Raw genomic sequence first — 24,796 nt, forward strand, 5'->3', positions numbered from 1 at the left:
ATTAAAAACAAGGGCATACACACTGTATCTCAGACTCCAACAACCCAGAACTCTGGAGGTTTCACTGAAGGACAAGCCTACTCCCCAGTGATTCCCCACTCTTGGCACTTGCCCGCGCTGGAGTACAAAAGGACATCGTAGCTGTGCCAGTCGATCAGTCTTTACTCTCTTTGGGGGGAAGAAACAGGTCTGCAGGTTTCATCTGTGTATTGAAAGGGTTAAATCTTGCCCAGGCAGTGGCAGTAGTTACAGTGTAGGATTTCAGGCCACATTGGTGCTTCTCTCAGCCTGGAGTAGACCATGGTTGTTTCTTGGCCTGGAGCCTTCTGCATGGGCCGGGGTGGGGAGGGTGTCAGATGTCAGCAGCCAAGGTCTGGCCACTGCCTGGCACTGCTTGGGCCCGGGGACCCTCTGGGAAGGGCTTCAGCTGCCCTGCTGGAATGGGACCTGGAGGGTTCCCTGGGAGGGGCCATAGCAGAGCCTGGCCTGGGGCCACAGGCTCCATCCCCTGCTCGGGAGCTAGGGTCCAGCCCAGCCGCCCCCCCGGCCACACAGGCCACAGGGGAGTGGGCCAGCTGCACCAGAGCTCTGATACTTTTCGGAGCCACAAAGAAAAAGGAGGAAGTTCCCAGGCTTGGGTTTTTAAAAGGTGGTATTCAGAAAAGTGAACTTATTTTTCAGTGGTGCAAAATGCTGTCAGTTCTCAGAAGTGGCTAGCTATTGGCCTGATCTCAAGCACAGAAGAAACTCCCAGCACCTTCTCTCAAACAAATCACTTCCATGGGTGGTTCCCACTGCTTTCCCTAAATGCCAAACTACCACATGAAGGTAGAGAGGCCAGCAACAAACTTCTGCCTTAACCTAACAGAGGGCAGACTGACTGTTCAGGACAGTGGTTCAGAGAGTCCGTTGGGAAACAGTCCTTAATACCAAAGGGATCCAGGAAGGCTGGACATACATTAAGAAGGAAATCTTAAAAGCACAAGAGCAGCCCATCCCTATTTGCCAAAAGACAAGCCAGAGAAAGAAAGTAATCTCTCTTCAATAAGAGAAAGTCTTCTTTCTCTTCAGGGAGAAATAAGACTGGCCTGGCTGAATAGGGGGTTTTTGTGGAAATCAGGCTAAAAAAGAGATTTTGTGGCCTCTGGAAGAGAGCAACTCAGGAAGTGTGTAAGGATGTTACTAGGTCATGCAGACTGAAAATTAGAAAGGCAAAAGCTCAGCTAGAACTCAGTCTGTCTACTTGTGTGGAAGATAATTAAAATAATTTTTATTAGAAAATTAACAACAAAAGAAGGACCAAGGAAAATCTCCATATTTATTAGATGCAGAGAGAAACATTGTACCTAAGGATGAAGAAAAGGCTCACATAGTTAATGCCTTCTTTGCCTCAACCTTTAACAAAACAGTTATTATCAAGGCAACCAGCCCTCTGAGCTGGTAGACAAGGATGAGGAGCAGAACTGAGACCCTTGCCAGGAGGTTAGTTAGTGGCCTACTGAGCTGCTTAGACACTCCAAAGTGTAGAGGGCCAAATAGAATCCACCCAAGGATACTGAGGGAGCTGGTAGAAGAGCTCACTGAGCCACCCTCCATCATTTACCAACTGGGAGGCCCCAGTTGACTTGAGTGGAGATTGGCCAAAGTGACACCTATCTGCAAGAAGGGCTGGAAGTAGCTTCTGGGGAGCTACAGGCCTGACACTGGTGCCTGGCAAGGTTAAGGAACATCTTGAGTGCTATAGTGCAATCATATGATATGTGCAGGACAGCCAAGGGATCAGGTGCATCCAGCATAGTGTCAGGAAAAGTAGGTCCTGCTTGGCCAACCTGATCTCCTTCTATGACCAGGTGACTTGCTTAGCAGATGAAGGAGAGGCTGTGGATATTGTCTACTTGGACGTTAGTAAAGCCTTTGTTACTCTCTCTAATGCCATTCTTCTGGAAAAGCTGTCAGCTGACAGCTTGGACAGGTGCTTATTTCACTGGACAAAAATTATCAGGATGGCCAGGCCCAGAGAGTGGTGGTGAATGGGGTTACATCCAGCTGGTGGCTGGTCATGAGTGAGCTTCCCCGGGGCTCAGTAGTGGGGTCACTTCTGTTCAGTATCTTTATGAGTGGTCTGGATGAGTGGATTGAGCATGTATCCTCAGTGTTGCAGACAACACCAAGTTGTGGGTGTGAGTGTTGGTCTGTTGGAGCACAGGAAGGGAAGGATCTGGACAGGCTGGATTGCTGGACTGAGGCCTGTAGTGTGAGGCTCATCAGGGCCAAGTGCTGGATTGTTGGTTCATAGCTGGGCCAGATGGCAGAACACTACCCTGTCTTTTCTGTTCATGGTTTCAGGTTTGGCATCAGACTGTGCAAATAACTAAGGGACACAGGGGATGCTCTCACACCCTTCCTGGGAATCCTTGCTTTTGTAGCACAGGCAAATAAAAGAACAATTCATTTCAAGGATGAAGAGAAAGGAGTTTTCACTGCAGTCAAGATTGTGATAGGAACCTAGAAAAATGCTGCTGGTGTTAGAAAGCAGAGCTGGGGTTTAACTACTCAGAACTGAGCTGAAGATTAATGTGACCATGTTTCAGAGCTGTTTTAGAGCTTCTGTCAGTTTAAAGATGAAATTACCATGTCCTTTTTCTACTTTATTTTTTCAGTTGTTGATTTTTAGTAAAGCTTCTGGTAATTGCTGCTTTTCAATTTCTCTCGAGTTATGAAACATAGTCTACTTTGGCCACATATACATGCCTGTAAAATACATCTTAAAAAAGGAATCCTACAGCTTGAGAACAATTTTTGTCAAAAGTCAGTGCATAATCTCAGTTTCTACAATAACTTCAAACTTGTGGAGGAAACTTCCAAAGAAAATCCAGAATCAAATGCAGGTGCCACAAACATTTGCCAGCATTCTTTCTAACAATATCTAAATATAATTTTGTAATTTTACTTTTTTACCTAGCTAATTGAAAAAACAGGTTTGGTAAAAAGGATTTCAAAATTGCAAACGGCTGATTTAGATCCCAGGCAGTAAGAATCTACCCATCACTTTTCTCTCAAAACTGCACGCACGGCACAACCGCGCGGACCTCCAGGGTGTTTCCACTCGTGCGCTTGTACACCGAAGCCTTTACTGTCGATTTAGCGAAGATGCTGATATTTTGTTTTGTTAAATGGTGGTTATTGGCTTTTAATGGCCTCGGGCCCGCCGGCGCCGCGATTAAATCGTGCATCGGGTGCGGGCGGCGCTCGGCGCTGCGGAGCGCCCGCTCTGTCCGCAGCGCCGTGCACGGCGAAGGGACCTGCGCTTCCCGGTGCCCGCTGCACCCCGCTCCCTCACGGCGGGGATCTCACCGGCGCACACCAGGCTCATCTATGGCTGCGCTGGGCGGCCGCTCCCGCCCGCATACGCGGCGTACGGAGCTTCAGCCGAGATCCCGCAGCGCCCGCCGGCCGGTCCGACCGACCCGCGGCACGAGCCCACGTCTCGGTTTGAGCGCCCTGTGCCAATACCGCCACAGAGTTCGTTTCCCTGCGCCGCTGCACGGTTAATTACGGCGGCGCCGGGGACTCCCGCCACGAGGGCGGGGCGCGCTCTGGGGATTCCCGGTCCCCCCCGGAACGTTCGGGATGGTTCCCGTGACGTCATGGCGGGGGCGGTACCGGGGAGCCCCTCCCGCTCCTCCCCGGGCTCCCGCGCGAAGATGCTCGTGAAGCTTGCGCCTGCGCGCGTGCGCGTGGGGAGCACTGCAGCGCCGAGAGGCGCCATTTTGAGAGAGCGAGGCGAGCGCGCGGGGCGCGTGCGCGCGCGGTGTTGACGGAGGAACTCGGGACACCCCGGGACACCCCGGGAACGGGCGCGGGGCGGACACAGAGCAGCTGGGCTGCCACTCTCATTCCTCCGCCATGCTGCACGGACCGCCCTCGGGGACGGCTGGGGGAGCGACCCCGTAGGCGGTAGCGGAGCTGCTCACGTGAGGGCAGAGGAATACCCGGCGGAGGCGCAGCGGGAGGTCGTGCACCCCGAGGGCCGGGGTTCTGTCTACCTGCGCACCCCACACCGGGCGGTCTGTGTGTCCGCACACCCCGGGAGCGGTCTCTGTCCCCACACCCCGTGAAGGGAAGCATGCCCCGGGCCGCGCCGGGGCTCCCCCGGCGGCTCCCGCCGGCCCTCCGGGAAATGTCCCTGGCCCAGGTCAGCGCTTCCCGCCCGGGTGCCTTCTGCAGATCTGTTCAGCTTTCCCAATAAAACGAGGAATGACCCTTTCTTTCCCTGTTTTTCCCCCGCCTCTTTCCACCCAGCCCCCACTCGCCGTCCCCCCTCTCCCCGCACTCTGTTTTTCTCTCGGGATTGAGAGGCAGGAGCAGGTTTTCGCTGATAGGCTGCGCCCGCCGTCACACAGCCCTGCCGCCCTCTCCGGGCTGTGAGTGGAGGTGTAACCGAGGCTTCCGCTCTCGGGCTCGGCTGCCTGACTGCATCCGTGTTTGCTCTTTAGGATCCAGGTTTCTGTTTGTTTCTGTTTTCCGGATTAAGGTTTTTGGGTTTTCTTCTGTGTTTGTCTGACGCTAGTCCAGATTTTATAAGGGAAAACTGTTTTTTTTCTGGTTCTTTTTACCGTAGGTGGATTGAACGACAGAGTCGGTCCTGGATGTTCGCAGCTTTTTGCTTCAGCTGGCAGAGAAGAAAAAAGGTGGACACTGACCTGCGGCAGTGGCTTACTGTGAACGGGAAGAAATATCGGACACTGTTCTAGGTTTATCTGTGCGTGCTGCGTCCTGAAAAGGCCTCTGAAACAATCAGTAGACGTCTGGGAAGAGAATTGAGGAAGTCGCGAGGTTTTTTCTTCTAGTAGTGTCGAGCACATAACCCTTGGATTCTTTTGTCCACATGGCATGGAAACATAGCTAAATTTATGAAGTTCTGAATATTTCAGCTGCCAAAATAAAGTACTTTCCTCTTTTTACATGCAGTTTTTCTTCTTGGCAACATTCTTTCTGAGTCAGAGGAATAACCAGTTATGTTAACTGGCTCCAGGTAAAATGTGGCCTGAGTCACTGTGGAAACATTGCTGAAAAGTTTCATGGCAGATTTTTTCCCCCCTTTTTTCATTTTTTTCGATTTTCTGACATTGTCTTCTCTCATTTTTCAGTGAGACCGATTTTATAGATGAAGACTTTAACAGATGTTCGTTTATCTTATTTTGTTTTGTATTTTATTTAATATTTTTGTTAAAAAAATATTCTTGCCAATAAGCAGTATGGAGGTATCCAGGTAACTGTTTACAAATGCCTTTGCTACCGGAAGGTAGGAAATGTTCTACAGTTCACATGAAATTTCACATGTGAAATTTGGGTTTTTGGCCTCAGAGTTTGTGGAGTAAAACGTGTATTTATTTCACTTGGAGCTCATGCTGCGTATAGAGGAATCTACATGGAATAGACAAAGGAAGAACCTGTCAGAGAAAATAAAAGGTTGTTAAGACAGACATTGGCAGACTTTGTAAATAGCCTTGCAGGATCTGTAAGCAAGAAGGATGGGGAGCTGATTTCTGTGAGGTCAAATCTATGTCAGACTGCTATGAATGTAGTATCAACGGGAACTCGGGATATTATCTCAAGGAAGACAAACTGGAAAACTATAAATCACGCAGTACTAACACCTTGTGTGGTCCTCTTGGATTAGGTAAGTTTTGTAGTGTTCATAAATAAATTTACACTTGAAAAAAAAAATATCAGTAGAACAGTTAATCCAGCAATTTTTACTATTTAGAGGTTTTTTGGGTTTTTTGTTTGGTTGGTTTTTTAGTTTTTTTTTAAATGTTAGATGTTGAAGCTTGTTAATTTTTACTCCTTAGCTTTTATAATTAATAGAATAATTCCTTAAGTATTTTAAGAGTATAGGTACAAGGAGAAACATACAGATAAGAGTGTGATTTTTATGTGAGATTCAAATGTAGCTATATCTGGACTAAATCCATAAGGAATTTAGCCTTCATATTAATGTTGTAATCTCAGCAGTGAGTGTTATATTCTTTTGACCACGTCTTCTGGATTGCTTGCATGTGTCAGTCCTTCTTTTTGTGTTATATGTGTTTGCAGCATCAAGCTAGTAGTGATATAGAGGGTTTTTTACTCTTTTGGTTTTTTTTTCTTCCCACTAGTCTTTGTGACTTATGAAAGCCAGAGGTTTTTTTTACTGAAAGTTATTTTACTGTCTATGCAGGCTAGATATTTTCTGAGTTGATATTTTGGGATTGACTTACATGTATTTTTCTGTTCTATAATGGGAATGAATTAGTCTGCCTGGTCTGCAAGCATAGCTCTTCAAAAAAAGGTCTGTCTCCTTGGAATAATTCAAAATTAAATATAGTGGTAAATTGTCTAATCTTCCTTGTTATTTTTAGATGTATTGTAGTTTCCTTTATCCCACAGTGATTAAATATTTTTCAATTTTGGCATTGACATGTTTGTAATAATTTTTCGTAGGTTTGCATTCAACTGAACTGCTACTGCATGAAAGAAAATTAAGATGGACAGAGCAACTTAATTCAAAAGTCAGTGGTAATTTTACTGAAGTTCTCTATCCCCTACCCCACCCTGATGATTCGTAAGGCTTTAAATGATTCAAGTGTTATTGGGTACACTTTAAACTGAGCATCTGGTAGAGGTTATACATTTACCTCAGTTGTCACTCTTTAAAGTATTTTTGTGAGCTTCTACGGTTCTAAAGTATTAGTAGTAGTGAACTAATGAAAAAAGACTTTCTTTGAGGATAGTGCAAAAATGTTTGGGAAGATTGCTTGTGTTAAAACCTTGTAGAAAAAGTGTAGTTAAAAATTAAATTTAAAAATTTATGCAGTGTATTTTAACTACTGTAGCTCGTTATTTTGACTACTAATGAAAGACTTGCATCTACATACATTTTGTAAATTGTCGGTCTCACTAAAGTTCTTATCTGTGTGTTGTCAGTATTGTTGTCAAAAGGTTGAACCAGCTTCAGTTTTCTGCTTTGGATGGTCTTACTGTTTTGTTATTTTCACTTCTGTTTCAGTTTTGTTGCTTTGAAAATATGGAAACTTTGGAACATGAGTGGGGGCTGTTTCTGTAATCTCTGGCTATGGCTTGTGGCTCTTCTGTATTGAGTCTAGGTGTGGCTGGGATTGAGTAGTGAGCTGAGCCACTTGTTAAGGAACCAAACCAATAGGAAAGAGTGATATTGTATATTCATTTACTCGTATGAATATGGTTTTTTTTAAAAGCATTTTGATAGATGGAGAGTTTGGGTGGGAGTGGCCATTTCATTTGGTTGTTGTCTGTTGTATGCTCTTGAGAGTAATAGAAATATTCACTTCTTAACTTGTAGAAAAAGTGATGCATTGCTTGTTTTTCCAAGCTATTAATTTTCAATGCTGTGAGATAGTTTTATTTCTTTTCAAGACATTCTTACTGAAATCAAGGATCTACGTCGTCCGCTTTCTATTTTTGGTGATGTCTTTTTCTAGACTCTTCTGGAAGTTTTGAGGAGTTTGCTTTTTAGCTTAATTAAATTAAATTAATTAAATTCATTAATTAATTAAATCTTTACACCTCTCTGTTTGCTGGTAGGATAATTTTTTTATTCCTTTCACAGTACTTACACTTGGGAAGTTGTAGTGTCACTTAGGGGGAAGGAAGCACCCAAGATTCATGAATGCTTGTGTATAGTTGAACGGGACAACAAAAGTTGGAGGGTTCACAAAAAATCACCAGGTTTTATGCATAAATTGCACACTTGGCATTGAAATGGGAATGTCAGTCCCTGGCCTACTATATAAACACACAGCTTACATTGTAGGGACAGGGTAGAAGGGAAGAGATGAATTAAGGAGAGGGAGAGTGAGAAAAAGAAAGAGAGAGAGATCACTAGATTTAGTTGGTCTGGCTTACGGGATATCCTGGGGTGTGCAGCCAGGGCTTGGTGGTGTACCTTTTTATAGATAGTTTCCTTGCCCTGAAGGTAAGGTTTTAATTTTCTGTGTAGATCAGTTATCTTGCATGGTCCATTCTTTGAGGCCTTTCTGGAAATGGCTTGGAGGGTTTTTGTGGGGATCCCTGGTGGTCTCATGCCCCTACTGCATTGGCCTTTGGTCAAAAGTTCATGCCTGCTTCTGTGCTGGTGCTGTCTTTTATTGTGTCTCCATGGACTAGAATGAGGCTGTTTGTCCCAGAAGAGTGCTGTCCTACCTCTGTGTGGCCCCTTCTCCAGCCACATCCCATTTACCATCAACTGGCTCTACAGAGCCAGTGTTTAAGATATCCAGCTATTGGTGTTTAAGACATATATGTTACCCCCTTACCATCAGGGGTTCTAAAGAAGTGTATTTTTTTCTTATCAGTGTGCATATGTGTTTGACAAGGATTCAGGAATGTTTTACAGCTGTGCCCTTGTACCCTAAAGAAAATTCATACCTACTGAGGAGAGAATGCCAAGTGTGCTGGTCCACTTTAATTTCTTCCCTAGATTTTTGTTTTCAGAGTGCTTATAATGTGCTGTTAAATGCTTTGCAGATATCTATGAAGAGAATGTCCTTGCTCCCAAGAGCTTATACTTTAAGCCTTGATGTAAACAGAGCTTTTGTAGTGGGATAACTGTCAGCAGGTTGTCTTTTACTGATGTGTTTATTCTGGTAGGTTCATAAAATGGGTACGTTTTTACTGGCTAATTCTTTAGAATGGTGCAGGTTGCTTTACTATGTGAAAAAACTATTGGTGGAAACTTTTGAGAATAAGTACCCTTTAATCTTGCAGCAAAGCTGAAACAGAATTACAGTAGTAAAATGATTGAGTCAAATTGTGCAGATATTTAGTGTTATACAAGTCAATGTACTTTGTGCTGCTTTTATTCTGTCCTCCCTTCTAATGAGGTTATTCTGTTTAACATGTGTGGATAAAACTGTTACAGTGCCAGTTCATGAATAACATCTGAGGAAGTTGCTTTTATTTAGTTTTTTTTTTTTTTTTAGTAGCAGGAATAAATTCTGTCCTGCAAAGACAACTGTTTGCAGACCTCATTATAAACAGATGTGAATGAAATTTGGCATGCTTTTGTTATGTTTTTTCTTACTCAATGTGTTTGAGTAACTGAACATGGTAACTGAGGATAATGCCCTATGTGGTGCTCTCAATGCTATCACAGTCTCCTTCCTTCATGTCTTGGGTAAGCATAGTCAGGGAAACACCTGAAATAGGGAGTTGTCTATCTGCTTTATATACTCAGCACTGGGCAAAACTTCTACCTTTTTCAACTGCTATTTCTTTCTTGTGATAATTCTAAAAGTGCAAAAGTATTCCTGGTGAAATTCCTACATTAACATACGCTGACTAGTGATTAGTTCAATTACAGTGATGTAATTGAACTCACACTTAAGCTTTTGAATTTGAATCTTGTTAAAGGGCAAGAAATGAGCATCTATCAGGCTTTTGCTAAATGGTCATGTACCATGTAGTGGAATCATTACACACCAGAGTGTGTTAGACTCTCAAGTAGGAGAAACCTGGCTTTTGTTTACCTTCAAATGTAAAGTTATTTCATGTTATGAAATACTTAATTTATTTTTTTTTAGTCTACATTTTGGTATGGTGCAAAAACAAAAAGTTAAATAGTCATTGTTATGTTATCTGAAAGACTTAGATGATGAAGATGATTTCTTTTTGAGTTTTCTATATTTTTGCTAAGTGTCTGTAGAGGTAAGTGTTAAGTCTGTGGCTGTACTAAAGAATGCGGTAGGTTTAACTGGTTAAAATTAATTTAAGTGGTTAAAAAACTATGTTTTGACTCTGTATACTCTTCATACCTTAGAGTAAATGTTCAGATCTAACAGAGGACCTTGTTCCTTCCTTAGTGCTCTGCAGGAAACCTTAGATCTTACACTTCTTTTTAAAACATGAAGCAAGGAGGTAAATTATAAATTTTATGGATATCTTCTTTTGTTCTTCTGTATTGTCCAGTGGTAGAATATATATGAGGATAGTTCTGTATTGGATGGTGGGGACATGAAATTCTGCTTGCTGTGCAGTAGTGTGATTGACAAATAAGAGGCTGCTGTTGAACTGTTTCAGAAGTTTTTGTTTAACTGGTGGGAGATATCTTCAGAAGTTCAGCTCCCTTTCCTTTCTATTAAAGGTATGAATCTTAGGCAATAAATTTTAGAGAACCAAAGCAGTTGAGAGAATTACCAAACCTAATCTTTTTTAAAAATAGTTTTTCATTGAAATGCCACAAGGGGTGACATGACACTCTTTCCCTTCAGAGTGTTAAAAGTTTGACTGTAAAGATGTAAACTTACTCTGTTGTTGTGGCTGTTCATTTAAACAGAGAGGAATGAAAGAAGAATCTTCAATTGAAGTGTTTGTCATGCTTTTGTAGCAATTTGTGATCAGTAGAAATGCTTCCAGTTTTGAAAACTCATAAGGATTGTGTAAGGGTTTGAATATCTTCTGTTTTATTAACATGCAAATTTTGGATAGCAAAATAACTTGAAATCAGCTTAGTTTGATTTGTTGGAACTACAGGAGTTACAGAATAGTAAGGAAGATATCTAATAAACTGTGTCTTCAAAAAGGGAATGAAAATTGAGATTTACAGATTTTAAATAGAAGTATTGTTTAGACCTTACATTTAGCAGCTTGATTTCAAATTAGTGCTTCTCTTAACTAGAGATAGCAGAGAAGGATAACAGAGAAGGATCCAGTATACTTGGAAATTTTTCTTTTGACAGAAGACATACTTCATGTCAGAAGAAAAAAGCATGGGTGGTGTGGGTTATTTTGAAGGTCTGCTTAGTTTGAAAATGTCCTGAGTGATTCTGTATACGAAAAAAGAGTGTGTAGACTGATGGCTGGGTCTTGTGCACATGGTTTCTTTACCTAATTCAGACTAATATTTGGTAGTTTCACTTTGGCTCATGAAGCCAAAATTTGAATCTGGCTCATGATGGGAACACTGAAGGGCTGGTATTCTGACTACCTTGTTGGACCTTCTGAAATTCATATATGTGCTCTTGTTTGTTTTCTGATGAAATAAGAATTTGATATGTATACTGGAGCTCATTATCAAGGAAGCAAAGCAGTTAGCTGCAAATTGAGACACTGTGTATAACCTTTTCTTTCCTGTGCTCTCATAACAACACTATAGTGTGCTTTGATTATCACTGCTTGCAATCTTCTTGTACCCCATTTATAAATACTGTGCTAAAAACTACATTGACAAAGTCAGGGTGGTTTGTCAGATGTGTGTAGTTGGAAAGTGGAGTTAAGGGTCCCCTATGTAATTTGTGGTGTGCTGTACTTACTGTAATAATAATAATAATAATCTTTGAGGCATTAGATAAAAGCTCATAGGAATGTGCCACTTAGATATGCATACATACTAATTTGAGATTCCCTTGGAAAATATAAATGTGTATATCATCTCAGTGCTTTTAACATTTATTCTGTTCAAGGTTTTCTCAAATTAATTGACTGAATTTCTAAACTGATCTTCAGGGAGCATCAAGAAATTTGTATCTCTTTTTTAATTTTGTGAATTCATGGCTTGAACCTTTCCTCCCCTCCCCCCATTGTTACTAAATTTGAAATTCCATTCACAAGCTTCAAGTATTCCTAGCTGTTAGAGTTCATATTGTCTTTTATTTTAATGGTCTTCTTACAATCTCTCAAGTTCCCAAGTGTCACAGAAACTGTTTTCTGTGAAATGATACAGACTACACAGAGACAAAGCTTAAGTATAGAACCTGAAAATACAGAACTATTTTTCATTGGTTTTCCTTGTCTTCTGGTGATGGGTTCAGCTGACAGGGTTGTTTTGTTTTTGTTTCTGCTTTTTCCCAATTTTGTCTTTACTTTAAAATTTGTTCTTCCTTCAAAATTTTGGTCAGCTCCATTTAAATAGGATGTAGATATGCCATAGTAAATACATTCCAAAGGCACACCACTTTTAGCAGATTAAATTTTTAAAATGTAGAAGTTTTGGCTATTTTACTATATTATTTGCCTGTTTTTTTCTTATTATAGTAATGGCACTATATAATGGCAGGTATTCTATCTGTTTCTTCATGTTAGAACATTATAAAAAAGCAAAGCTGTTTTTGTTTATTTTCCCAGTTCAGGAGAGAGTGTTACCAAATGTATCTTGTCTATAGCAATGTAACCTATTTTAAGTACTGAAGACAAGTTTTTGAACTAGAGAAATACTTTTATTTTGTTCACTGGAAGAGACTTCCCTGAGGTTGCATATGTTCAATACCAGTGGGACAGTCCCTGCCAGCTGAATACTGGTTAGACAAGTTAAACAACACCTTTAAAATTGGGTGGGGACCTTCTCTGGTCTCATGTCCTTGTCATCTTCAAGTTCGGCTGTGCTTCCTTTCTCCACCCGCAGTGAAGAAAGAATCAGGTTAGGGAACACTTAAATAACTTGTAAGTCCATGGGGCTTGACAGGATGCTTCCAGGGGTGCAGAGGTATCCATGATAAGTGTTCCATTCTTCCATGGGTGCTGATGTTACTTCAAAGCCATTCCTTATTATCTTTGAGAGGTCTAATGGTCATTGGGAGGGGCTCTTGAGTAAGAGAAGAGAGCAAATATTAATTTTGTCGTCAGGAGAGATGAGAAGGAGAATCCAGGGAACTACAGGCCAGTCAGCATCGCTTCAGTTCATGGGAAGGTTGTACACCAGCTGATCCTGGAAACGTGTTTCCAAACATGTGAAGGACAGGAAGGTGAGTGAGAGCAGTCAAAATGGCTTTATGAAGGGGAAATCACACTTCAGCAAGCTAATAACCCTTTACAATGGGGTGACTAGCTTGGCAGATGAACAGAGAGCAATGGATGGTGTTTATCTTGACCTCAGTAAGGCTTCTGACATTGTGTTCCATGACATGGATGTGGAAAAGGTGCCCGGTACGTGTGGAGAAGTGAGCAATGAGGTGTATCCAAAGCTATCTGAATGGTGAGGCACAGGTCCTCAGGGATGTGATCAGTGGCACAAAGGCATTCAGAAGAAGCGGTACCCCAGAGTACAGGAGCCCCTGCTATTGACCATCTTCATTAAAGTCCTGGACAGTGGGGCAGAGTTAACACTCAGCAAGTTTGCAAATAATATAAGATAGGGTGAACTGGCTCATATATACACTTGATGTTTGTTCTGTTGTGTGGAAGAATGTGGATAGAGGACCCTCATGAAGCAAAGGGAAAGTGTGAATTTTCTGGAATGCCAGCTGCATATGCCAGCTGTGGAGAAGGACCTTGGGGTCCTGTTGAACAGCAAGCCAACCATGAGCCAGCAATGTGTCCTCCTAACGAGTAAAATGAAAATCTCTCTGGGCAACATTAGGAAGAGTGGTGCCAGCAGGTGGAGGGGAGTTCAGCTTTGTCTTGTGTTCAGCCTTGGTGAGGCCACATGTAGAACACTGTGTCACCTTTGCAGGATGTGTAACATTGTTACAGGCTCTCTGATCCAAGAAAGGGTGAGATTTGGTGGAGATAGTTCAGTAAAGGACCACAAAGATGATAAAGAGCCTGCAGTATCTGTCCAATGGGCACAGGCTGATACTTGGTTTAAAGTTCTAGGGAAGTAAAAGTTGGCTATTAGTCTTGAAGTTTAGGAAAGTATAAGTTGGCCATTAGTCTTTCAGAGTTATCTTTGGATGTTATACTTTAATTTTTCAGAAAGTCCTTTCCAAATTTAAAATTAGTAAGCCATTACACTCTGCATGTAGAATTGTGTGGAGGTGCAAATCATGAGGAAAACTTTAGTTTTGTTAATACTGTTGATGGGACTAGAGTCTGTAGGTACGAGATAACTGAAATCCCAAATGTTTTGATTACATCTGCTTTCTCTGCCCAGCCATCTTGCAATATTTCAGAAGGTGATTTGTTTTGCCCTGCCATCTGTAGTCTTTCATGTCCACTTATGCAGGGAGTGCTGAGATTGCCTCCAGCTCAGTTCTCACAACAGTCACTTTTCCAATTCCTACGGAGTATCCAATTCCTTCCATAGGAAGATGTTCTTCATAGAGATGTCCTATGGCTATTTTTAGTGTTGTGTAAATTTTAGAGGGATTTTTTTTTTAACACTGTAAAGGTTTGATGAGCATAATTAAAACTAGAAGAAATTCTGGGTAAAGGATTGTCTTTAAAAGGGACCATGATTGATCAGGTGAATTATGTTTCTGTGTAATCAGTTGATTCTAGACTTCAGTAGGCTTTGTTTTCATGATGCATTTAAGGCCAGATTAAATACTTTTTTAAAGGGATTTGCTATTCTACTATGTTGTCAGAAGCAGCACAGAAGACATGATACTGTAAATTTTCCAGAGTTTGAGCTGGAAACTTTCCTATTTAATTTTTTTTTTTTTTTAATATTTATTTTAATTTTTAATTTTATTTTTAGTTTATTTTAAATTTATTTTTAGTTTAGCTTGGGTTTTAGTTTATTTTATTTTTCATTTCAGTTTTATTTATTTTAAAGCTTTGTCTGTGCTGTTTCCAGTGTTTTATAGTTCCCTGGCATGGGGAAAATATAGTCTAGTTCTGTCTTCATGTCTTATACTTCTTCTTCATAGTGTTTGGCAGCACAAGTGCTTCCTGGACTAGTGCTGCATTTAAGTCAGGTGGTACATACACACAATTCTGTCTGTAAGTGGCTCTGCAATTACACTGTTCTGAGTCTATGTGACTGCAGTGTATTCCCATTTTTTTTGTGCTACACAGAGAAACAATTTCTGCCACTCTGGAGTGACAGATGCTTGGGGTTCTGCACTGTGCTTAGCCTGTGGTGCTCTTGGACTTCACTAGCGGTTGGAAAGTACTGCCATGTATTGCCAGTCTGCCTGCTTGGTGAAATTGCCCCAGAGTGAAGGGCATGAAATCCATGACTAACATGACTGTGGTGGTAGCACTCCCAAATTTAGCACAAACAGTGTGAGAATGAGCAAGCATTTTTTTCTGCCTGTCGTCACCCCCTCTCCCCCAATAAATAAATAGATGAGAAAAAACTAAGTATTAAAAGAAATTAATTCTTACTGCATGCAGTTACATAACTTTATTAAAATGTGACAAATAGTGTTTGTTAACGCCAAGATGTACTCCGTAACACTATTTCAGCTAATTTGTTTATCAGCATGTCCTTGTTCTGTGTAGTTCATGCCCTTCTTTTATGTGAGAACTGAGTGATGGAGGTTTTAGTTTATGAACAAGCTTTGCTAATGAAACTTAAATGTTAGTAAGTTTGCTTGTCCCAGTAATAGTGAATGAATGGTTGCATATAAGGTGAAAAGTTTTATATTAAGGTGAAGTTTGAGGAAACGTTTTGCTAAAGTAATCTGAAAGCAGGATAGTCTGAAAGTTCATGAATAGAAGGGTGTTTTCTGCTTTTGTGTCATATTGAATTTTGTTTGTGTTATTGCAGGAAAAAAACCCCAGAATTTTACTTACATTTTCGTTGCAATATTTCTTTTTTGTGCTTAAATGTTAGTTTTTTAAACTGTATTGATTTCAAATAGCAGGGGAGAGAGAAAAAAAGTTGCTGGAGAGATATCACTCTTGAGTGGTTAGCACAGAAAATAGGGAAAAAGCGAATTAGCTTTTACAGTGTTATCTTTGTATAATGCATCATACTGTATGTTAAACTCTTTAGTTACAATTATTAGGGTCTGATTTAGAAGTGTAATAGAAAACTACAGGTTCAAATATTTATCTAAACCTTAAAGCTTTTTCAGAATATTGTTCCTGTGGTCTTCAGGTTCGTGTGTCTGTCCAGCTTCAATATACTGTGATTGATTGCCTTGTGATTCTGGTGGTATTTTGGATTAACACTTCTCCTTTCTTGCTGAATTTTTCTCCTTCATATGTTCATAACCACTTTTTAAATGCGTCTTATATCTTCATTTTGTGAGTCAAAATAAGCCAGATAGTTTCCTTAGACTTTTCATGTCCCTGATCACTGAAAATAGTTTGTTATTGCACCAAGTAAAATCTTGAATTCCTATGCTGTTATTCTTAAGTGTGATTTCACTTGTTCTGTGGGAATTTAAAAAGGGAAAATGTATTAGTGTGAGGAAAATTGACTATAGTCTTTAATGTTTGATTTCTTCATTTAATTTGGTAAGTACAAATGGTACTTGTTTTCAGCTTCATTTTTGGTTTTTTTTGCAGATTTGGGTGTTGACCCTAGGTGTTGATTTTTATCCTTTCCCAGAAGTCTTGACTCCTGATTGATGCAGTTGCTTTCAGCTTCCCACTTCATAGCATGTTACTTATTTTTGTAAACTGGAGACAGTACATCAATTTTTCCCAGATGCTATGCAGGTAACACAAATTTCTTTAGAATATGGGGTTTTCCTGCTGTTATACAACTGATGAGAAATAGTTTCTTACCAAAGAAGGCTTCAAAAGAACCTTATTGACTCAATAATAAGGCCCAGTCCAGCCTTTTCTGTGTGTTGGTTGAGTTTATTTGGTGCAGTGCTCTTATTTCAGCTGCAAATGTGGCTTGAAGTAGATGGCTGAGGAATATTTATGACAAATATCTTCACTGTACATCATCAGGAACCAGCTGTTCATTATTCCTTGGCAGTCACTGCCTTGTTATTGAAGATAATACTTCACAAAACTATAGAATTAAATTTTGTTTAATTGAATATTGGATTAATTTCTGCATGTTACTTAAAGCAAAATTCTTTAGACTTCTTTGAGATCCCTCCCTCAGGATGTAAAACTTAAGAGTAGGATTTCTTTCTTTGCTCTTAACTATTCTATTATTTGCAACACAGCAACATGTTAATTTTATCTAAATTTATGGGCTACGGAAGACTTCTTTTACTGAGGTCACTAAGGTCACTACACATTACTTGAATTGGTCACAAGAGGCTATTGCTGAGATGAGACAATAGTTTGACCAGTCTGACTAAAGGCATAAGTGTATTTGAGTGCTAATAGTATGAGGATAGCACGTTTCAGTATATTTTTCTTACCTTTCTAGAATGGTGCAGCTTTGCTTAAGCAGCTGAGAGCCTGAGCCAAGTTAGTTTTTGCTACAGTTAGATTGAAAAATGGCAGATCTGTGCTAATAGGGAATGGTGGCTTAAACATTAATGATAAATTTTGGACCTGCTCTTTTGTTACCAAGAGAGTTTCTGAAAGCCCTGGAATTGATTTTGAATCTATGGTGTTTACCTCACTAAGTTTACTTCTGATAGCTCTATTAATGCTGGTGATACATCAGCTACTTTATTAGTGTTACTGAACAGTGTTTGTGCGGTTTGTGTGCAAGAGAAAACTTGCTAGTAGATGTATGGTTTCAGGTCAGTGTTATAAAAGCAATTTTATACTACTGGATGACTTTCATTCTGTTAAAATACTTTAAATGTTGTTTTTGTCTAATTTAAAAGTAGTAGATAATATGTATCTGAATAAAGTTCGCAGATGCGTTGGTGGATGCAGAATGCAGACACATCTCTGACTTTTTGGGATAGCTTAGGTAGGGGACCTTAATAGCAGGGAAATAAGGTAGAAAAAACCTTTTTAATGTTAGAATATGTTGCAGAATAATTTGCTAGTTGTTGGTCAAGCTTGGAAAACAAGCAAGAAGCACACTAGTGTTGGCAACCAAGCTGATCACAAAGGTTTTAAGCATAGTAAATCCTGCCTGTGGCAGCAGAGGTGCCTTGCTGACATCACATTCTTATGCTTTGTGATCTGTTTTGAGTTTATGAAAAATACTTTACTCAGAAATAAGAATATTCTAGAGCTATCAAATATGTGTCAGATCATCTGAACAGAGATCATGATGATATTAATTTTTTTTATATATAGGGCAAACTTGTTGACAATATCAGAAAGCTAGCAGCTGTAAGAATGTTTATGAAACCTGGTAAAAAATGCAACCAGCAACTTTAAGTTGGGTAGGCTATGTCCTCTAAAGCAGTTTTAAAATGTTTTTTCCTGACCTGCCCTTTGTTTCCCAGTTTAATTATGCTGAGATATTTGTGCCTGTTCAAAGTTATAAAGGTTTAATATTGAAAGTACTCTCTGTTCCCATGTCTAAATGCTAGACCAGGCATATGTACAATTAGGTGAAAGAAAATATTTTCTTGACTTCAGTAGGGAGTATCCACAGGAGCTGTTTTTCATGTTAATGCTTAACTGCAAACCTCTGAGTCTGGTCAGGTAGTGTTCTAGAAATACATCTGTGCTTTTTTTTTCTTGCTGTTTTTTTATCAAAAGTACTTGGAAGAATTAATCCTAAGAGTTTGACTTTTAATGGGCTTATTGAAACTTAACACATACATTCTGTTGCTGACTTTGTGCTCTGAGTATCGTGTGGTTTTGGCCCAGGTCTCTGTGTTTGCCATATAAGTTTCTTAGTAAGAAAAAAGACTGACTCATCTGACAGAGCAGCACTATCAACAGATTTTTAGAGCTTCTTTAGCTGAGAACATGAGGAAGACTTGAATCTGCTTTGAGAAAAAATTTTGCATGAAGAAATAGGCAGCCAGTGTCACTGAGCTGTGGGAAAAGGTCTTTTTACAAAATACCTTTCCAGTCCTTGGATACTTGGTGATCACCCAGTCTTTTGTGCAAAGGATAAAAGGTAAATATGTTAGTGAGTTAATAAACTCTTCTCATGACAGTTGCATAAATAATGCTAGGAAGGTTGATTAGTTTTCTAAAAACAGTAAGATAAATCTATTAATTGTTTCCCATTGTTAGTGGATTTCCTGTCCTGTACTTAATAGCTGATGCCCCAATAACTTGGTGATACATTGCAAAATCTTTATGTTCTTCCTTGGTATAAACCTAATCTTACACACAGTTTTTCAGACTGTAAGTGCCTCCGTCTGAAGACTTGGTTGTTTTGTCACTCTTACAGTACTGAAAATCTGTCTTGATAATTTCTGAGGATATCATGATTCTTGCTTGGAGATGAGAACTGTGTCTAAGTTAAGGGGAAGACATTTTTTTTCTTGCTGGAATCTGCTCAGATTTGTTATTTCTTAATTTAACATCTCTTGATTCATTTGTAAACATATGCCCTTTTGTATACTGTTGCTGAATGGGATATATCAGTAAAAATGAACATGATTCTTTGATTCTTTTTAGGAAGAGAAGCCATTTCTGTGATGGTTCATTTATATTTTATTAGTTTGATATAACTGGAAATACTTAGAAAATTTCTCTTGATTTCTTGTTGAAGTTGGTTTAGGAGTGAGTTGAGTGACTTCAGCAGAGTAATCTATAGTTAGTTATTTGGGTGATGCATACCTTTACCCTTGTCTCTAACTGTAATAATTGAACGTCCTACTTTACAGTTTAACTATGGTATTCGAGGTACTGAAAAACTTAAATATGAGCTCACTGAAATGAAACAGCAGCTGAACTCACTATCATTTTACACTAAGTTAAATCTAACAAATCTGTTAGACTTCTTTTTAGAAGCTGGAACAGTCTTGTCTGTCAATGAAAATCTGCAGTAGCCTGCAATATTCTGGTTCAGGCCAGAGAGAAACCATAATTATGAGCTACCAAGTTCAGATTCCACATCTCTTACTAGTACATTACAGCAGCCATAGATTAAAATGAACTGTATCTGTTCTCACTAACAGATTTGCACTCTGCTGTGCAGAGATGTTGAATCCAGGTTTATTTGGGCCTCCCTATATAATGTGTGTGGGTGTTTATTATGTTTTCACTAGCTGGATTTCTAATAGCTTGTGTATCATACTTAAAATACTTTTGAGTCATAGACCATTTTGCAGTGACTAGCTGCAGAGCCTGATTCAGTTGCCCTCGTATAATTTGGAAGTGTTTCATCCATTTTTTTCCCGTCTGTGCTACATTTCAGCTTCAGGTGATATAGTTCACATTACCTTGTGTTCTCTTATTTGTTGAGAAATATTTTCTTACATGTGAGAAGAATGTAGGGTAGTAAAAGTATTCCTGGGTTTTAATCGTAAACCATTACATTCTTTGACCCATTTTCAAACTGGAGAATTTTACTGGATTTTGACAGTCTGGACACATAGACTATTTCCATTGAAGCTAGAGACATTGTGAGGTTTGTGATGAGCCCAAGAATCCAGGCTTTTCTTAAGGAACTTTCATATGGCAGCTGAAACTAGTTGTTAGGGATTAATTAAAAACAATCATCTTCTAGGAGGCTAATAAAATAGCTCACAAAATAGTACCTTCTAGATAGTACCGGAAAGTGTTTTAGCAAGCTAAATTTGCCATAGTGCTTTGGATCAGACCTTGCATAAGATGCTCCATCCCATTTATAAGAGGACATAAAGAAAGAAATGTTACAGTTATATTTTCATGATTCCTGTGATATATTTGATTTATGTAACACTTTAGTAATAAAATAAGTAATAAGAGATTTGATGCTGTAAATGAGATGAGGATAGTTAGATTCTAAATCAGATCTGTGAGGAAAATAATATGGGAAAACAGAAAGGAAGTACCGAACAAAAGACTGCAAGTGTAATCCACTTGTAACAGAAGCATGTAAAAGAATTTATTTCTTTTTTCTGATTACAGGGACTTGCCATGAGGTGCTAAGCCTTTTTTCATTGATTCGGAGAGACTGGACCTAAATGGCGCAGCATGACTTTGCTCCAGCCTGGCTTAATTTTCCTACACCACCATCATCAACAAAGGTATGTTTTGCATTGTTCATTAGAAAAGGCAGTCTCGTTATTAGGGATATCTAAATGTCATAGCCTCAATCACAGTAAAAATGCAAATCACTTCATGAGTACTGTAATGACAGATGACTCCAGTAGAGTTTTTTGCTTGAGCAGTTTAGTTCATTGAAAGAAGCACATGTTTGGCCTTGGCTGTGGTTGGTTTAAGATTGCTTTCGTCAGGTGTTTAAAATTAGTTACTGTGTTCCGTGCTAGAAGCACTAAGACAGACCATGTATTTGATGTTCTCGCTTCTGATTTTTAGTTGTGTCCTGTAAATTTTGCAGGAGTATTATTGTCATTGAAGTGATTAAAGCTATGCTTTTTTAAACTTTCTGAAATGCCTTTGCAGTTGATGGTGGAATGCTTGTTGCTACTGGTAGAGTGTGGTGCTTTCATACTGTTAGGCATCTTCACTCTGGTTGTTTCATCTAAACTACTGTTACTTTATATAATGGGACAGCTTAGAAATGGTAAATAATAATCTCTTAATTGTTAAAATTTTTAAATATTCCTGGAAGTCTTGAGTATGGTTGTCTCAGAAATGCTTCTTCCTAGTCTGCCTTTCTATTCTTTCTTAATTTGTGCAAATGCAGAAGCAGAGTCAGCACTGGATATTAAAACTCCTGTCATCTGCTTCCTTATTTGTGGACCTATCTTCATAATAATAGTTAGAATTCAATATTTATATCTGCTCCTATGAGAATTGCTTTGCTTTTCCTTGTCTTATAAGCTTTGTGCAGTCTTTCATGTCCATGGAAAATGCATAGCCTTGAGAAACTTACGGCAATAGGCTTGTGGTTTAAATGCACAGATTGTGAGCAGTGTTAGCAGTTTCTAATGCTTCGATTCTGTACGTCTACACAAACATAAACATGTTTTTTGAGTCGTAACACTGAATGTCATTATTTATATCACTCTGTTTATGTCTCTTGTACCCTGACCTAGCTAGAATCTTTGTTTAGCGTAATCTGGTTTTGGGAAGGTAAAGCCTATCTGTTCTATGATACACAGTGTCTGAAAATCCAAATTAAGAAGCAGTCTCTTTGTTTTCATTCTTTGTGATTTCTGATGCATTCAACTCTTTTGATCTGATTTTTTCAATGTAATATGTTTTAAATTGGAAAAGTATTTGGAGCTTAATATGGTGTCACAAATGCAAAACAATTTTCACTACATATTTAAAGAGTCAGCTGCAAGAGTTTTACCTGCATGCTTTATGTATAGCAGGATAAAAGTAAGTTCCAGAAGTAGTCTAGTACCACTAGAACATATCTGAGGTATGGGTTTTGTCATGTAATTTCTGAATGGTATGAAATTTTGTAGCAAGTATATTTTTTGGCTCCTGTTCTCTTCCATGATTCTTTGCTTCATGGAGTTTAATTAGATTTTCTTTTCTTTCACAAGCTCCATGTTGTATGCTTACTCTGTTGTAATGTTTGTGTATCATTGTTGGAATGTACCTTATTTTCCTGTATTGCCTACTGCCTCAATGATGAGCATTTGTGATATACAGCATGTTTGGGTATTAACTGCTTGAAAAATCTGTTTGTAGTTCTTACAGAATAAGACTTGTGATTCCTTCAAAGACAGGTCACGTGAATTTGTGGCCCCCCTCTATATCCTAAAATAGACTTATTTTCTGCTGTACATCAAAAAAGCAGAAGAGAACAGCAGATAAGAGGGATGGAGTTGAAGAGGAAGGGGGTGAGGAAGGCAAGGTGCCTTATGTTTCGCCCAGAATGGAGCTGGGTGAGACTGTGGTATCAACAATATTTAGACTTGAGAAATAGAAACTGAGCTCTGCTTGGTCAGTCTTTATATTCCTGAAGTGTAATCACTTCCAGAAATTACATGTACACGAACCTGGTTCCCCCTTGAACTGTTGGTTGCTGAGATGTTTTTCCTTGTATAGCTCAAGGTTGGCATTATAGAAATCTGCTAGGAGGAAGCTGTGATTGTGAAAGAGCTTTTTAATGTAACATACATATTACAGCTTGATTGAAATCCATCTCATCTATTGCTGCTGATTTCCTTTAAATAGCAAGCTTTTCTTGTCTCTATGTCAATTACACAGCAAAATCCACCTAAATAGGTGTCTATGTTGTGTATTTTTTCAGGTCGGGAGTTAATGTTTTTGCGCAGTGCAGTCTTGCAGGTGGGCAGGTGGAATGGGAAGGTGTTATGAACAGTGAAACCATCTTGGGATACGGACAAAACTTTTAAGAAAGTATTGCTGTAAAAAGGGTATGGGGACATTGCAGATAGATAAAGCCAATTTTTCAAGTTCACTTTCACTTCTTGTTAAGTAGTTAGACTTCCTGGATTTCTTAAAATCTGTGTTGTTTCTGTCCCTTTTCCTTGATTGGCTGAACTGAGTCAGATAATTTCTCAACTTACATAAGTTTCCAATAAATTTCCTTTTGATTACAGAGGTTACTGTCATCTCTGCCTTGAGAGGCTTCATAGATGGATACCTCCATCATGTGGGGAAAATGCAAACTGCATGATCTTTGCACACTGTTTAGAAGTATCAGATTCATTATAGCATGTGCAACTCAAACACGATGTATAAAATGCTGTCAGTTATACTTTGTGAAAATGTTGATTTTTCATAAAATTGAGTTTTGGAGTTAAAAGAAAAAAAGAAGTTAAATTCCAAAAGCAATATTAAGAGGTTGTTGTACGTAAATGAGCACATGAAGCCTCTTCTGAAATTTCACCTAAGCACTTCCTGAAATTTTTGGCAGCTTAGTCAAAATCTGTTTAAGGATTTTCATTCACTTAAATATTTCAACTAATTTGGTAATTTTTGAAGTACTTTTATTTTAATAATTTTTTGCACTTTTCTGGTTTTGCTCTCTCCAAGGAGAGTTTGTGAAGTATTTCACATCCCAGGCCTCAGATTGACGGGGTAGTCCCTGTACATTTGGCTTCTGTACAATTTAAAAAACATGCTTTGATTTTTAAATATATACTTATTTGTGTTTGAATTTTAAATGGTGAATATTGAACAGCACCTTGAGCTCTACAGGGGCATTATCCATAGAGCTTTGGCTATCTTTTTTTGTGTGTGTGATTTCCTCTGTGGGGTAGGTAGGAAGAAGGAAGTAATTTCAAAGGTATGGCCAGAGAGAAGCTGAAAGGAAGACATGGGTTGTGTAAGGCAAGATTTTTTTTTTTTTTTTTTGTTTAATATCTTCAGGTATGAATTTTAGTCAGGATGTGGTTTGAGTTCTTCATGCTATTCTCAAAATAAGATTTTCGTTTACTGTTTCTTACTGATACATTAAAGATTTATTTCTTTAAAATTTCTCTTATGTGTGCACATAAGATTAAAATTTGAAGTATCTTTGTGAATTTGGACACTTTTGATTCTAGAGCTTATCAGTATTTCAAATTACTTGTATTCGCTTTTTAAAATTATAATTACAAGATTAATGCATTATGCTTTATTTGGGTATAGCTGCCGTGGGTGGAAGTGATTCCTTGCTTTCTTTGGAATACATGTATGTAGTTTCTGAAAATCCAGATTAGAGATCCCATACTTCTTGTCTGCCTTCCAAATTGTGATCTTCTGTCCTTTCTTACCTTTTAAAAAAATATTTTAAAAATGACATGAAACACATGTCATTTGTGCTCTGTTTTGCTGCCAAAACAAAGTAGACACTACTTTTTACCTTGTGTCACAGGCATGTGACTTAGGGGCTGTTTCAGTGTCCTGGAGCAGAAGATGCAGCTTCCACTTTGTTAGCCTGAGAGATGATGACACAGTTCTGAATGTGAGGACTGCTGCATTGTCTGTTATTCAAAGTTCTCGTAAGGATGAATTTTGTATACCGTGAACAATGTGCATGTTACACTGCTGATGATTAAGTTTTGTTAATAATCAGATCTCAGTTCTACCACTTATGCTTCCTTTCAGTCATCGCTGAATTTTGAGAAACATTCTGAAAATTTTTCGTGTACAGAAAATCGTTATGAAGCAAATCGCAGAAGACACAATTCTTCAGAGGGGTTTGATCCTAACATTGGAAAGTCAAATGGAGGTATAATTTATGGAACACTGTGAA

General features: G+C 39.2%; 1 protein-coding gene across 6 annotated transcripts in view; it reads left to right on the top strand.

Moving 5' to 3' along the window:
• Positions 1–3,767: 3,767 nt before the first annotated feature.
• GPBP1 (GC-rich promoter binding protein 1) overlaps positions 3,768–24,796 on the top strand; it is a 35,685-nt gene continuing 14,656 nt past the window's right edge. The window contains exons 1-6 of one of the 6 annotated variants that reach the window (XM_015614973.2): positions 3,768–4,195; positions 4,622–5,683; positions 6,487–6,554; positions 16,195–16,347; positions 20,578–20,696; positions 24,649–24,772. In XM_015614973.2, coding sequence (XP_015470459.1) covers positions 20,634–20,696; positions 24,649–24,772 — 187 coding nt within the window. In that variant the 5' untranslated portion in view covers positions 3,768–4,195; positions 4,622–5,683; positions 6,487–6,554; positions 16,195–16,347; positions 20,578–20,633. Of the gene's footprint in view, positions 4,196–4,329; positions 4,535–4,621; positions 5,684–6,486; positions 6,555–16,194; positions 16,348–18,463; positions 18,632–20,577; positions 20,697–24,623; positions 24,773–24,796 lie in introns of those variants that run through there. The other 5 variants (XM_015614974.2, XM_015614972.3, XM_015614976.3 and 2 more) reach the window with 5 other exon arrangements.

Source organism: Parus major, chromosome Z (genome assembly GCF_001522545.3).
Source record: "Parus major isolate Abel chromosome Z, Parus_major1.1, whole genome shotgun sequence".
NCBI lineage: Eukaryota > Metazoa > Chordata > Aves > Passeriformes > Paridae > Parus > Parus major.